The 15807-nt window shown below is 41.6% G+C and overlaps 1 protein-coding gene across 1 annotated transcript in view; it reads right to left on the minus strand.

Moving 5' to 3' along the window:
• Window positions 1-14920: 14920 nt before the first annotated feature.
• LOC124712135 overlaps window positions 14921-15807 on the minus strand; it is a 50398-nt gene continuing 49511 nt past the window's right edge. The window contains exon 3 of the mRNA XM_047242433.1: window positions 14921-15088. Within this exon, the coding sequence (XP_047098389.1) occupies window positions 14921-15088 (168 nt within the window). The remainder of the gene's footprint in view (window positions 15089-15807) is intronic.

The following is a 15807-nucleotide window of genomic DNA, read 5'->3' on the forward strand; positions in this document are numbered from 1 at the left end:
CCAAACACGGATGCGACCATCATGATGCTGTAAACAGAACCTGGATTCAGCCGAAAAAATGACGTTTTGCCATTCGTGCACCCATGTTCGTCGTGGCTGCACGATCCGTTACAGCCATGCGGATAAAATGCCTGTCATCTCGACTGCTAGTACCACAAGACCGTTGGTATCCAGCACGGCGTTACGTATTACCCTCCTGAATCCACCGATTCCATATTCTGCTAACAGTCATTGGATCTCGACCAAAGCGAGCAGCAATGTCGCGATGCGATAAACCGCAATCGCGATAGGCTACAATCCGACCTTTATCAAAGTCGGAAACGTGATGGTACGCATTTCTCCTCGTTGCACAAGGCATCACAACAACATTTGAGCGGGCAACGCCGGTCAACTGGTGTTTGTGTATGAGAAATCGTTGGAAACTTTCCTCATGTCAGCACGTTGTAGGTGTCGCCACCGGCGCCAACCTCGTGTGAATGCTCTGAAAAACATATCACAGCATCTTCTTCCTGTCGGTTAAATTTCGTGTCTGTAGCACGTCATATTCGTGGTGTAGCAATTTTAATGGCCAGTTGTGTATTAGGAAAAGTGAGGTGTCTGACATAAAAGTCAGCTAAAAAGTTGTGAATGGGGTTCAAATGGTTTAAATGGCTCTGAGCACTATGGGACCTAACTTCTGAGGTCATCAGTCCCCTGGAACTTAGGACTACTTACACCTAACTAACCTAAGGACATCACACACATCCATGCCCGAGGTAGGATTCAAACCTGCGACCGTAGCGGTCACGCGGTTCCAGACTGTAGAGCCTAGAATCGCTCGGTCACTCCGGCCGGCTATGAATGGGGCTTGGACACCCTTGTTAGGGGCAGAACACGACGGGCGTTGACTGAAGACGGTTCTGTAGCTGATGACAGTTTCAACACTGTGACCCAATAAGATTTTTGTTGTGTATTTTCATGACTGCAAAGTAAAAATATTAACAGTAGCGTAGGAGGTCGTCACTTTAATTGGGTGTTCGAGGCTTTAGCCATTGGTAACTGAGACGAACAATGTTTACGCCGCATTTTTATGTCATCTCTCACCTTGCTGAGTGCTGCAGAATAATTGCGATCTCAGACTGGAGACGCTAAAGAGGCAAATTTAAGTATGATTATTATCAGTAGGGATTAACGCATTTATGCTAGTCTCTGTATTGTTGCACTGTATGCCAGACTAATCGCAAGACACATGATCTCGACAACATAGCGTGGTTTTACCAGAGTAGCGTGTTACTTTTTTAATAGTGCACGAACCTCTTCCTGCGTTGTTTTTGTTAATGCGAAGAGTCACTATGACACACCCTTTCGAGTGCAGCGTTAGAACGAATGCAGGCAAGGTAAGGAAAGTTAGGTTTTAACTTGTACATGAAATGTATTTGCAGTTGCAGATACGAACATCCTTCAGGTATATAAGGCAATGATGACAATGAAAATTAGTTCTGGACTGGGACTCGCTTTAAGCGAGCGGTCGTCTTAACCGCTTTGTCTGTCCGTGCACAATTCATGGTTAGACCCAAACTTCCATATGTCATCGTTCCTGCGTCACAGTCTGAACACGTACACACGTTATGTAATTCCCACACAGTGGAGGACATTTTGAATGAAAGTCGCTGCCTGCATGTATGTCCAAGGGAACATTCCACCATTACTGTTAACAACTCAGCCACTGCAATACGTTATCGTTTGAACTTGTGGATGACTTCTGGAAAGACAACAAATGAGTAGAGTCAGCAGGTAGCTTTCTGCTATCACTGGACGACGTACCCCTATTATTACGTCGCATTCGGGAGGACGACGGTTCAATCCCGCGTCCGGCCATCCTGATTTAGGTTTTCCGTGATTTCCCTAAATCACTCCAGGCAAATGCCGGGATGGTTCCCCTGAAAGGGCACGGCCGACTTCCTTCCCCATCCTTCCCTAATCCGATGAGACCGATGACCACGCTGTCTGGTCTCCTTCCCCAAAAATAACCAACCAACTTATTATTACGCCACTCACAGCTGCCTACAGTTCATTCTAAAATAGGCTGCTATCTTGTTTTTGTCGTCTTCATCTTACCTGTTCGATGTCCATGCACTTGTTATTAATGGGTACGGACGTTTGATGTTGCCACCTGTCTCACCAATACTGTTTGATCAGTTATTCCCTTTTAGGAAACTATCATAACCTTGCGATTCCAAGAATTGCAAAATGTTATTAGGTGAACTCTGAAAGCTTAAAAACAATATGTAGTTAATCATCTTGTGGTGCAGTTATTCTTGTTATGGCCGTGCTTGCTACGAAAACGGGATGAGAAATTCCGCCTTATGCAAGACACTTTGATCTGTTTTGTTTCACCCATACATGTTTCTGCACTTTTGTGCTATCTTCAGTGGGTTCAATTATTATTATTAACTGTAAAATTGTTATTACATATCAACATTTGTTTTTTGCTTACAACATTATGTCAAAGTTCCATTTAAAGATTAATGGCGAAAAGAGGCTGTATGCATTACTTGACATACCTTTCAAGATGCTATTGTGCATTTATTTTGGTAACTATTCTGCTACTCAATATACAACTTGTCATCTGCAAACAGAAAAACGTAATTTATTTTTCTGTTTGTTATTCATTTACGAGAGGAAAAGAGTCTGTATCACGTTTTTTGTAAGTAACTCACAGTTTTGAAATTGTGGAGCTTCCTCCTGTGTTGTTGGTGAAGTAAATAGGCTTACTTCGTGACCTATGGTCGCTTGGCGCTGCACTTTTTCGATTTCTCAGAACATAGGCAGAGTTTTCACTGCCATTATGTGATGTTGTGGCTGTTGTTTTCATTTGTTTCGTAGCTTGTTTGGCTGGGTGAAGCACACGAGTTTGAATTGTACTTGGCGTCAGTGGTGTATGGTTTGTGTGGGCGTGCGTGTGTGTGTTGAGGACTGCGGCAGAGAGAGAGAGAGAGAGAGAGAGAGAGAGAGACAGAGAGGGGGGAGGGAGAGAGAAAGTTTTTTTTTTCTCCCGTGAGTAGTTTCGGTGTGGATGTTATTTGCATAGTTTTTCTATTGTGGCAAAGAGGGTTTTGTAGCACAGTGATGTGTATTCATTGAATACTTTCTTTCCTTGGGCTACTGATTTTTGGATGTGATACTTTTCTTCCATAGTTAATTTTTGGTGTAAGCTGCTACTAGTTTTTCGGATGTGTAAGTCAGTTTCAATGTTTGTTGGGTGGTGATTGTGTGCTATCAGGTGGTCTGCAAATGTTGAGCGTGAGTTATTGCTTTTCAGTGTTCTGAGGAGTTCTGTATACATGGTTCTGAAATTCCTACGTGTTTGGCCCACATATGCAGATTGACAGCAGTTGCAAGTAAGTTGGTATATACTGGACTGGCTGTATTTGTCAGTGTTAGTGATATTTCTTCCAAGTCTGCTTTGTATTGTGTTGTTGGTTTTGTATGCGATGTGGAGTCCTTGTTTCTTTAGTATATTACCCACACAGTGTGTGACTTCGTTGTTGTAAGTCATTATGTGCTGTTTGTTACTTACTGTCTGCTGATTTGTTGTGTGTTGTGTTATGTTTGTTTGCGTGTGTGTTTCATGGTTATGTGTTGTTTGTTTTTGTATTTTGTGGTTTATTTTGTCTTCCAAACACTCACTGCATGCAAAGTCGCTTACTAAGTCGGGAAGCAAGGAGGGTAACAGGGAAGTCCGCTGTCCCCCAAACGGGGCACGCAGCCCCCCCCCCCCCCCCCTGCCCAACAGCAACACTGGCCTGGCCCACACTCCACAACACATTCCTTGGTGTACACAAAACTAATAAAGATGTAGTGATGAATATGCTTGAAAAAATTGAAATGTTTGCAATTTTAAACAGTATCCACATAATACACTAAATGAACAAAGAGATTTAAGAAACAAGAATTTCCTGGGAAATTCCTCTTATATTTTATAATTACTTACTAATTTCACAACTTCCCTTACGATCCCCCCTCTCTCCTACTCTCATTTTAAAGTGTTAACACCCCTTCCCCTTGGCTCCCTCCTCTTAATTCTATCTCTTACTCTCATTTTTAAGTGTTAACCTGAAGTTGGATTATCAAAATGTCATATCTGGGTACTACTGTATTTCATGTACTGATATGCCACTCAGCCTTTCCATGTTTTAATAATGTAAATACATCCATGTGTGTAGACATATGCTTTTATTTTACACATGGTTCTTCTTTACAGAATTATGAAATATTTAATAAACAAATGAGACAACTACTTCCCGTTAGTTGTACATTTATCTCAATATCTTACATCGCATTGTATTTCTCTATTTGATTCTGCACCTTTGATTGTGTGCAAATTGTCATTTTTGATCCAGTATAATTCTTATCATGTTTATAGGCTCTGGTCCTCTGAGATTTGTAATGATTAGCGTTATCTGAATATAAGTCTATGATTGTATGTAACTTTTACCCACTACACATGATTATGTTTAAGACTGTAAGTTTTGTAACAACATGTGATTCACAGAGGATTATGGGCATAAGGAAATTTGTTACCAAAGTCTGCCAGTTTGCTTCTTTTCTTGTAGACCATTGTTCTACACCTAGTTCCTATACACTGCACTTTATATATTTGCCAGTATTCAGTTTACCTATACCACAGGCCTGCACCCTTCGTGTATCTGTAACAAATGTTCATGTTTCATTGTGTTCACCACTATATATATATTTAGACTGGATGTTATATGATACTATGGGCAACCCTGTTTAGATACAACATTATGTGGTTTAATTTTATGTAGCACTGAGATCTTAAGCATTTACAGCCAATTATGCCTGTACAGTGTTGGATAGGGCTTATTTTTATTGTTTTAACACTACTTTTATTTATATACTCAGTGTGCCAGCTTCATTTCAGATTTACATCTTAAATATGAGTAATGTTCAGCACACTAATTCTTGACAGTTGTGTACCTATACATTCAAAAGGAATGGTGTATAGCCCAATATCTACATATATGTTCACACTGTATACTTAACATTGTCAGCTAATATACTTTCCCATGCTGTCATCTTGTGTTAACACGATTATGACTTTAGTATTATATTTTAGTACCTTCTATGAAATATTATACTCTACTTTCTTCTCTCATTTTCTACAAATGCTTACCCTGACTTCTGTGGTCTAAGTACCTTGAAATGATGGTCACATTTTACATGGAATCATGGGCCAAATCGACTTAGTTATTTTAGCCATTCTGTACTGGCATGTAAGAAACTACTTGAATCTTTTTTCAATCCCTGTGCAACCTTATTTTGTGTATTTTGCAAGGTCTGCTTATCATAGTCAGCCACTGCTTAGTATGTGATATATTTACATTATGAGTTACATGTTACTTCCACAGTTTTCTTGCACACTGAAAATGATGCACATATAGTCATACTTGATAGGTTATTAAGTTCCACTATTATGATCATTTTTCATTGCTTGTTATGTGATAATGTTAATACTGATGACATACACTGTCGCTAGCGCTGTAGTCATTCTATTAAGACATTGTTAGTACAGACATTTTGTTTACTTTTTTTCAATTGATACAAAGTTTGCTGTTAAAAAGATGTGCTACTACTGCTAGCAGATGTAGGCCTATCCCAGGCATTATCTGTGAAGGAATGGTAAAGATGGTTTTGTTTGCTTGTTTCATGCATATACATTCCTCAATGATACTTTGTCTCTTTGGCATTAATCACTGTGATGTATGTTTGGTATTACTCTAAGTGCTGTATTTGACTTATGATTGTGGATCCTCGCTGTGATGGCTTTGAGGCTGTATCAGCCTAAAAGGAATATGAAATAAGCTTTTACGTGATCTGTTTTCACCTTATAAGAACATATACATATGTAATACCCATATTCTTGTTAGGTTATATTATTTTTGTCTACATTAAGTATTTTCAGTTGCAATGTTGACAGTGTCCTGTGAAGATGGTTCATGACCGAAACCGGTAGACACACAGGTCTTAAAATAAACAGCTGATGTTTAAAAAATGCATTTTTTTCAGTCACTTAATGTCTCTCGGTTCTCACGTAATCAAAATATTAATCTTTAATGACTTTTCATCTCAGCTGGAGGCTGTCTCACTCAGAGTGCAAGTAATGAGATGTACATCAGCTTCTTCCTTTGTTCCATTTATGAGTTTAACTGCGCATCGATTTCCGACTGGATTTATAGATTAGCTGGCTTGGAAAAGGATAAAGATGTACATCAGCATCTTCCTTCGTTCCATTTATGAGTTTAACTGTGCATCAGTTTTCGGACTGGATTTCTAGATTAGCTGGCTTGGAAAAGGATAAAGAATGTGGACCAATACCAGTATTTACTAATCACGTAAACCTAAAGAATACAGTGACAGACATCTTTGCAAGAGGCTAATAATAATCGCAAACATGCAGCAACTGGCAAAAGAAATTAAACTTTCAAGAAAGCAAGAGATATTAGAGGGATCTGACAGATTTTTCCCACACTGTGAATCCTGATTTGTGCTTCAGTGTGCTAGGGAGTAATACTACTTACAAATGAAGAAATGTAGTTTTGTTCTGATACCTAGGACAGGAGTACTGCATAGTGTTTAGCTGTTTAGTGTAGTGTTGTATAGTACCGTTTAGTCTATAATCATAAGTTACAAAACTTGTGATGTAGCACTGTGGCATAGAAAAGTAGGCCAGTAGCATTTGCCTTCTGGATTCCAGATGAACATATACCTGTGCACCAGTTAGGCAAAGAATAGTATGTAGCTTTTTAAAATTATTTATACATGTTTTTGAATAGATATTTTATGGTTATTCTTAAACATATAAAGCTTGGTTAGAGTAACTTATTTGCAATTGTATTAAAATATAATGTGATTTACTCACGTATACTAGCCCATGTGCAACATTTGGTCTGTTCCTGTATCTAGCGAACAGGTTAAAAGATAATAAACTGTTTTACATTCTGGGCATCTGCAGCTTTTGAAAGGCATGCTGTCTGGAATAATTCCGCTAACGGCTGGTAAAACTGTTGTTTTTTGAAATGCGTCGCACTCTAAAACTGAATCATCAGGTACATCGTACATGGTAATGAATAACCCACACAGACACCACTTTGTGAGCTGTAATATTAATAAAGGAATGTCTAAAATATACTCACAATGTTAAAAGGTCATAGTCATACCTATTTCTCCTAGTCGAAATGCATGATTGCCTCAAGAAATATATAGGGCAAACCAGTAGGTTATTACGAGTAAGATTTCAGGAATGCCTTAGTATTGGAACAATCTGTGTTCTGGCACATTGCACATTGTTGCCTGATGTATCCAAGATGGCGGCGATGTCGTCATCCAAGATGGCGTCGTGTAGACTTGGCTACAGCACATGATGTCTTCCAAGATCGCGACCATGACGTCAGCTGAAGATATCAAGATGGCGGCTTTTGAGGGAAGGTGTCGTACCCCCCCCCCTCCTCCAGCAGTAAAAACGGCGGGAAGTTCAAATCCCAACAGGATAATGCATCACACCCCAGTTATCTCTACAAGGCAAAGAAAATCACGGGAAGATAGCTCACTTGGCCTACCTCCACTAACCTAAGTCACCCGAAGACCAACTCTTCCTACGAACTGTCACTAAGTTTGAATTTTGGCGGTAAACAAAGGTCAGTTAGGGTTCTGCTGCTAAGCTAAGAAAATGGCGCGAAAGAAAGGACACTTGTACTAGCCTCAGTCACCTGACCACCACCTCCTCCTAAGGATTTGTGGGAAAAAGGACTTGGACGTAAGTCTTTATTTTAAGAATTTCATGCAGGTGTGTTCGCCACAAGGTCAGGAGTCCAACTGACTTAGTAGACATCGCCGCCACCAGAGGGTGCTCTCATCTGTGATGTAATCCAAGATGGCGGCAAACACCGTGTTCACCACAAGGTCTAGACTCAAACTGACTTAGTACACAGCGCCACCGCCAGAGGGCGCTACTGTGACGTCAGCTGATGACGCAAGTACCGTAATCCAAGATGGCGGCAAACAGTGTGTTCACCACAAGGCCTAGTACATATTGACACCACCAGAGAACGCTGCTATGGTCTTGGAATCAATTTTCGCGAGTGTCACGCCCACCTGGACTTGGAAAGATATGGTTAAAGTCTTCACAACGATCCTCAACCAACTGCCACGTCCTCTTACCAACCCATGTTGTCGGGCTAATGTACACTAACATGCCCTAACGTGTACTAAAGTGTACTAACGTGCACTAATGTGTACTAACGTGAACAGCATGTGACGTCATCCAAGATGATGGGGGGAAATAGTGGGAAAACAACTTTGCCTATGATGGACATAAGTTTTTATTATTTTTCAAGAGATGTCTCCACCACGAGATCTAGATTCCAACTGACCTAGTACACAATACTGCCACCAGAGTGTACTGTCATCCCCCCTTTGACCTAATCCCAGATAGTGTTCTGTAGGGGGAAAATGATTCGAAAATGACTCAGGCTGTGCTGGACTGCTGGGGAGAGTAAGGAATGAGGGCACTCTATATAGTTTGGAACATTTTATTTATGGATGGACTATATTTATTACACTGACACAAAACACATGCCCTTATGTGCTTGGGGTCACAACACACAGTCTGCAGACATGCAAACAACTCCTAATTTACTGAAATAATTTCAGTACAGACCTGAAAACTGCTCCTAAATAATGCAGCGCACTGTTGTCTACACATGCTCAATACTTGTAAACTGTCCAAATAATGCATGGCACAGCCTACAGGAACACTTGCAAAATAATGCAATCAACACACACTAGCACTGCCCCCCCCCCCCCCCACACCTTGTCCACCAGACCACGAAGTGACATGGTCGTCAGCTGTCAAACCACGCACAGATGCCTGCATGCATGAGGTAGGGACATTCCTTCCATACTTTATTTCTGAGAAATTCCTATCCAAATATCCAAATATGTACTCTCCTAGACACACATGCTGATGTGATCGGGTGGGAGTTCAGTTGTGAACCGCCACCACTAGCATTTGAAATCTACATCCAGGCCATTGATGACGCGATCAGATGGGAGCGAAGACTTATTTACAGACTGCAGACGCTCCAAGCTTGGCCACACATGTGGGTTCATGGCTACCCTCGCTCTAACTGCAGACTGGCGAAGACGCTGCAGAAATCCATTCCAGAATATCACAAGCTGCTTTCTCCTTAGCGATTCTAGTAGACCATGCGTGGTGCATGGCTGACGCTTCGCTACGTGTAGCTACTTGCCATTGCAAGTGCACCTATCAACATTCTCAATGTCATTCGTATGTCATTTGGCTTTGTAAACAATATCAGCCAAGTCGAACTCTATTAAATTGCATAGTCCCCCAGAAACACTTAAGTGCGCTTTTGTAGGAGTTTTCATGTTGTCTCAGCTTGTATGCACAGAAATTCTTGCCCTAACAGAACCTTTTTACGAAAATAGTGCAGAATACCATCGAATGCAGTCTTCCTCGCAGACCTAACGTGGTACCCAGTCCATCACGTGTTACCCTTCCCGCTTTCAACAAACACAACCATTCCCTCCACTATGTAGAGGCTCCTATATCCAAGCACAAAGGATGTGAATGAAGCATTATGATTGGCTCTTATCGAATTTACCCATCGAATTACTAATACCACCGATATCGAAGCGCTGTCCACCTTTTTTCCTTCTGCAGACGAGACTTTCAGTGGTCATTTTACACAGACCGCCATATTGCACTGACAATTAAATTATACAAACCACCATACATATCGTCAAATACCGAAAGACTCTTATGTTATGACACACAGTCATCCTTTCTAGTCATGCCTTAACATAAACCATACTAACTTTAGACTGCAATACATACACATTTTACACAGCGTAAGCCACAGTAACTTTACAATACAATATATACACATTTTACACAAACAGGGCAGTTCCCTTTTATACCTGTCACCACACGAAAAACTTATTGTATGCCTATACTCACACAGGTTATATGTCATTATGCTCCCCAGTCCTAGGGAAGCACCGTCAGCCTTTTGTTTCTTTCTACAGACTTGACATTCAGCCCATACAAAATCATCCCTTTTACATCGGAGCACCCTGAGCAGACCGAAGTCGCTCTTAGAACTCTTCTACAAATTTGAGACCTTTTCCCCTTGGCACAAACACGTTACTGTTTCTGCTTCGAACCTGCTCCCTTGTCTACAGACATCTCCAGACTCAGGGATTACAAGAACATACGTATTTTCGCATGGTTCACCATAATACTATACCATTTTCGCGTTAGTTCACTTTAGTACACGTTAGTGCATGTTAGTGTACGTTATCCCGACAAAATGGGTTGATAAGAGGACGTGGCGGTCGGTTCAGGATCGTTGTGGAGACTTTAAGTATGTCCTTGATAGTCCAGGTGGGCGTGGCACTCATTAAAATTGATTCCCAGTCCATGGCAGCGCTCTCTGGTGGTGTCAATATGTACTAGGCCTTGTGGTGAACACACTGTTTGCCACCATATTGAATTATGGTAGCTGTGTCATCAGCTGACGTCACGGTAGCGTCCTCTGGCGGTGGCGCTGGGTACTAAGTCAGTTTGAGTCCAAACCTCGTGGTGAACACGCTGTTTGCCGCCATCTTGGATTACGTCACAGATGAGAGCGCCCTCTCGTGGTGGCGATATGTATTAAGTCAGTTGGAGTCCTGACCTTGTCGCGAACACACCTGCATGATATTCTTTAAATAAAGACTTATGTCCAAGTCCTTTTTTCCCACGAAACCTTAGGAGGAGGTGGCAGTCGGGTGACTGAGGTTAGTACAAGTGTCCTTTCTAATGCGCCATTTTCTTAGCTCAGCAGCGAAACCCCAAGTGGCCTTTGTTTATCACCAAAATTCAAACTTGATGCCAGTTTGTAGGAAGAGGTGGTTGTCGGGTGACTTAGGTTAGCAGCCTAGTGAGCTATCTTGCCACGATTTTTTTTACTTAGTTGGGATAACTGGGGTGTGATGCATTATTCTGTTGGAATTTGAACATCCCCCATTTTTTCTGTGGGAGGGGGGCGTGGCACTTGCCGCCATCTTGGATAATGATATTTGCATCATCAGCTGACGTCATGGCCGCCATCTTGAATGACATCATATGCTGCTGGCAAGTCTACATGACGCCATCTTGGATGATGTCATTGCCGCCACCTTGGATACATCAGGCAACAACGCAGAATGCGCCAGAATACAGGTTGTTCCAATACTTACCTTAACTTAAATATTTTGCAACTAGCATTAACAGCACACTTACGTGAAGATGGGCACAGTATCACAACCCCTTCAGAAAATTAGAAAATACTTCATAAAAAGAAATAAAGTCATACTTGGAATATTTTGGAGGAAAAAGTAATTTTTAGATATAAAAAAGAAAATTCATTGCTCACTTTGAATGACCAATTAGAATTAAAGCAGTGTAGCATTCTGACAAACACTGATTGTTTATACGATTAGGGATTAGTAAGTAATAAAATTCTGTATTATTCTCGAATTCAGGATCAGCAATCCAGCTTTACTAATCATGAGTATATGGCTTTAGCCTATACATGTGGATAGCTTCTTTGCTGCCAGCCAGCTAGTGTCTCTCAGTCGTTCGTGTGGGCCACTTTTACTTTGCCCAGTACTGTGTTGCCCTGACCTCGCACCAGTACGACATCCCACACAGCAATTTGCATAGTGCTGGAGCTAATTATGTTAGCATTGACAATTTTTTATCGCCAATTTGACCATTTTTTAAAAATATGTTGCGTCCTCTTCCTATGAAATAGTTTTCTTTTTAGATGCAGGCAAATATTAAAACAAAGCTCTCTACCTGCAAGTTTCACCCACCAGCATTTTATCCTAGATCAATGTTGCTTGTCTTCGTTACCGCCGGCCGTTGTGACCGAGCGGTTCTAGGCGCTTCAGACCGAAACCGCGCGACCGCTACGGTCGCAGGTTTGAATCCTGCCTCAGGCATGGATGTGTGTGATGTCCTTTGGTTAGTTAGGTTTAAGTAGTTCTAAGTTCTAGGGGACTGATGACCTCATATGTTAAGTCCCATACTACTCAGAGCAATTTGAACCATCTTTGTTACCTTTAGGTCGCTATAGTATTGACAATATTCACTGAATAGCAAATTTTGACTAGGAGGATTGGGTATGCCTATGACTATTTAACGTTGTGAGCATGTTTTAGACAATGTTTCATTAATTTTGATACGCACAGAGGGCTGACACTGTATGTTGCTCCCTACCATGTTGGTTACACCTGATGATTCGGCGTCAGGACGCGAAACTGGTTGTATTTCAATAAACAACATGAAAGAAAATAGCAAATAAATAAATAACACTTCTTTTGTAACAAGGAAGAAAATAATACCATATATTGCGTTATGTAATGTACCATTACTTATTGCTTTATTGATGACAGGCAATTCATTTCCAGATATCCTGGGATATGAACATTTTTGTTCCTTTCGTATATTAATCCTGCATACAAATAATTTAAAAACAACAACCACAGATGAAATGATGCGTGACTTACAGATAGATTTGTGATGTACACTACTGGCCATTAAAATTGCTACACCAAGAAGAAATGCAGATGATAAACAGGTATTCATTGGACAAAGATATTATACTAGAACTGACATGTGATTACATTTTCACGCAGTTTGGGTGCATAGATCCTGAGAAATCAGTACCCAGAACAACCACCTCTGGCCGTAAAAACGGCCTTGTTACGCTTGGGCATTGAGTGGTGTGTACAGGTTCAGCTGCCCATGCAGCTTCAACACGATACCACAGTTCATCACGAGTAGTGACTGGCGTATTATGGCGAGATAGTTGCTCGGCCACCATTGACCAGACGTTTTCGATTGGTGACATATCTGGAGAATGTGCTGCCCAGGGCAGCAGTTGAACTATTCCTGTATCCTAAAGGGCCGGTACAGGACCTGCAAGATGCGGTCGTGCATTATCCTACTGAAATGTAGGGTTTCTCAGGGATCGAATAAAGCGTATAGCCACGGCTCGTATCACATCTGAAATGTAACTTCCACTGTTCAAAGTGTCGTCAATGCGAACAAGAGGTGACCGAGACGTGTAACCAGTGGCACCCCATACCATCACGCTGGGTGATACGCCAGTATGGCGATGACGAATACACGCTTCCAATGTGCGTTCACCGCGATGTTGCCAAACGCGGATGCAACCATCATGATGCTGTAAACAGAACCTGGATTCATCCGAAAAAATGACGTTTTGCCATTTGTGCACCCAGGTTCGTCGTTGAGTACACCATCGCAGGTTCTCCCGTCTGTGATGCAGCATCGAGGGTAACTGCAGCCATGTCTCCGAGCTGATAGTCAATGCTATTGCAAACGTCGTGGAACTGTTCGTGCAGATGGTTGTTGTCTTGCAAACGTCCCCATCTGTTGACTCAGGGATCGAGACGTTATTGTAGCAAAACATCGTTTTTGAAATGACACTGCTTCGGTTTTTTGAAGGCATCGTAAACCAATTAGCTTGAAATTCTCGAAACTCGTACCCTTGCCAACCGTCCCTCCTCATCCTAACTCCGTCTCCCGTCAATATGGGCTGAAAGGGATGAAACAATAATACAGGAAAAAGTTATGATGAGCTGTGAATTAGCAGTGAATTCAATGGCGGCTGTCACACACTTCCAGCTTTACGTAGGTGCATTAAACACTCAGTCGAGTTACAGATCAGCGTTACTGGATCAGAAAAATAAAATGACTGGTGGTTATTTGTTCACAGCATAGTTGTCATAGCAATAACTAACCAGAAAATGAGCCTGTTCATGCCTTCCATTGTCATATCGCTTTGCTATCTCCAGTGCCAGCCGGGACAGTCAGTTACAGACGACGCTTGCAGCCGGTAGCGTAACAGTGTGGTTTGCATTCATTGTGCTTCTCCGTGCAGATGTTTACTTTTCACAACAGAATGTCCTAAACTACAGCAAGTCGACGTAAGATGATCCCTGCCTGCGCTGTTGTCAGCTTGCATAGTGCTAACAGCGGCAGGCTCAAACAATACTTGTTGCTACAACTGCGACAACAGTGTAGCTGTAGCATTTACAAATTAGTGTCACGTGACTGGTTGAGTTAGGTGTGCGAAGCTTCCGGCCCAGACCAAAGCAACTCTCAGGGACCTTGTTACCCCGATTCGACTACAGCTGTGAAAGTGTGCGGTAGGGCGATGTGACTATTACCACCTTCTGAGAAAAGCTAATACTGTACCTTAACGGACGGAGAACCCAGTCGCCGAGCCATTACTTCTGCGCCTCATGCAGACAAATGCGAACCAACAATACTAGCCACATGTTTGTTCAGCTGTGAAACACTTTATTATTATGATCAAGATATCGTCTTCACCACAATGTGATCCTTCTCAGAGACTTCCCCTTTTAAATGTAACTGTGAAGACATGTTCTAAAATGTCGATGTAGAAGCCCTAGATCGTGTTGTTTTGTTCAATTACTAAATGTTCTGCCTTGATTGCTAGTTACTGTTATTTCAGCGAAGATCCATACATGACACACTTTGGTAATTCCATCATATTTTTGAAAACACAGTATCTAAAGCACCTAAGAGCTAAGCTAGATGTTAACTATTCTGATCCACTGAACATCATAAAAAGAGGTGCAAAATCATGTAACTTCACAATAAAAATTTTCTCCCCAAAGCACACACATTACTTCGTCAGATCACTGCTTCCTTGTACAAATGTTACTGCCAGAGTGACAACTTCACTCAGTTCATGTTAGAAGAGACTACCAGATGGCGCCACAAGCAAACCGTCTAGCAGGCAATGCTAGCTTCTCGCTAAACACTGATTTCGGCAGTTTTGGTGATCCAGTCGAGAAAGGAGGTCACCCTGGCGAAAGCAGTTGGCGTCGGTGTGTGGCATCCCCCAGGTGACCCAAAGCTCGACACGCCGATCTGCTTGTAGCCTGTTGCCGTCTTGAGAACAAGTGCCCCGCCGCTGTCACCCTGCAATGCAAGCAGGTTTTGGTCAAATGTTTGAGCAGAGTGAAAACACGTCTGCCTACAAATTACACAATGAATGTTTGTCTGAAGTTTCGTAGCCATAGGAAGAGTGGAAAAATGGACAAATGGAGTCTCAAATTGTCCAGCATCAGGTCTAGTTTAGAAAAAAAAGTTTAATTGCTTGGAAGAAATCAGGGTGATTAAGAAAACTTTCATTAGTGATATGAGGAAACATTGAAATTTTTGGCGGCGCGGGATTAGCCGTCTGAGGCGCTGCAGTCATGGACTGTGTGGCTAGTCCTGGCGGAGGTTCGAGTCCTCCCTCGGGCATGGGTGTGTGTGTTTGTCCTTAGGATAATTTAGGTTTAGTAGTGTGTAAGCTTAGGGACTGATGACCTTAGCAGTTAAATCCCATAAAATTTCACACACATTTGAACACTTTTATTAGAAATTTTTCGGGAACAGTTGCTGGTAGCTATACAATAATGTTTCAAAAAACTTCATCTCTTCAAGATCTATCTATTTTGCACATAACAAAATTGCTTTTCTGTGCTGTTTAAACATCAGAATGGTTTCCTGCGAATCAAGTACTACATTGAGTACAGAAGATGCTTGTAAATCAAATGAGGCGTCATTAAAATCATGCTTTCTGAACAAAACTTGAATATTAAAAGAATTGAAAAAAATGTCGGTAAAGTTTTTTCTGGGCCTGTTTGTATAAA

This window comes from Schistocerca piceifrons, chromosome 8, assembly GCF_021461385.2.
Source record: "Schistocerca piceifrons isolate TAMUIC-IGC-003096 chromosome 8, iqSchPice1.1, whole genome shotgun sequence".
NCBI lineage: Eukaryota > Metazoa > Arthropoda > Insecta > Orthoptera > Acrididae > Schistocerca > Schistocerca piceifrons.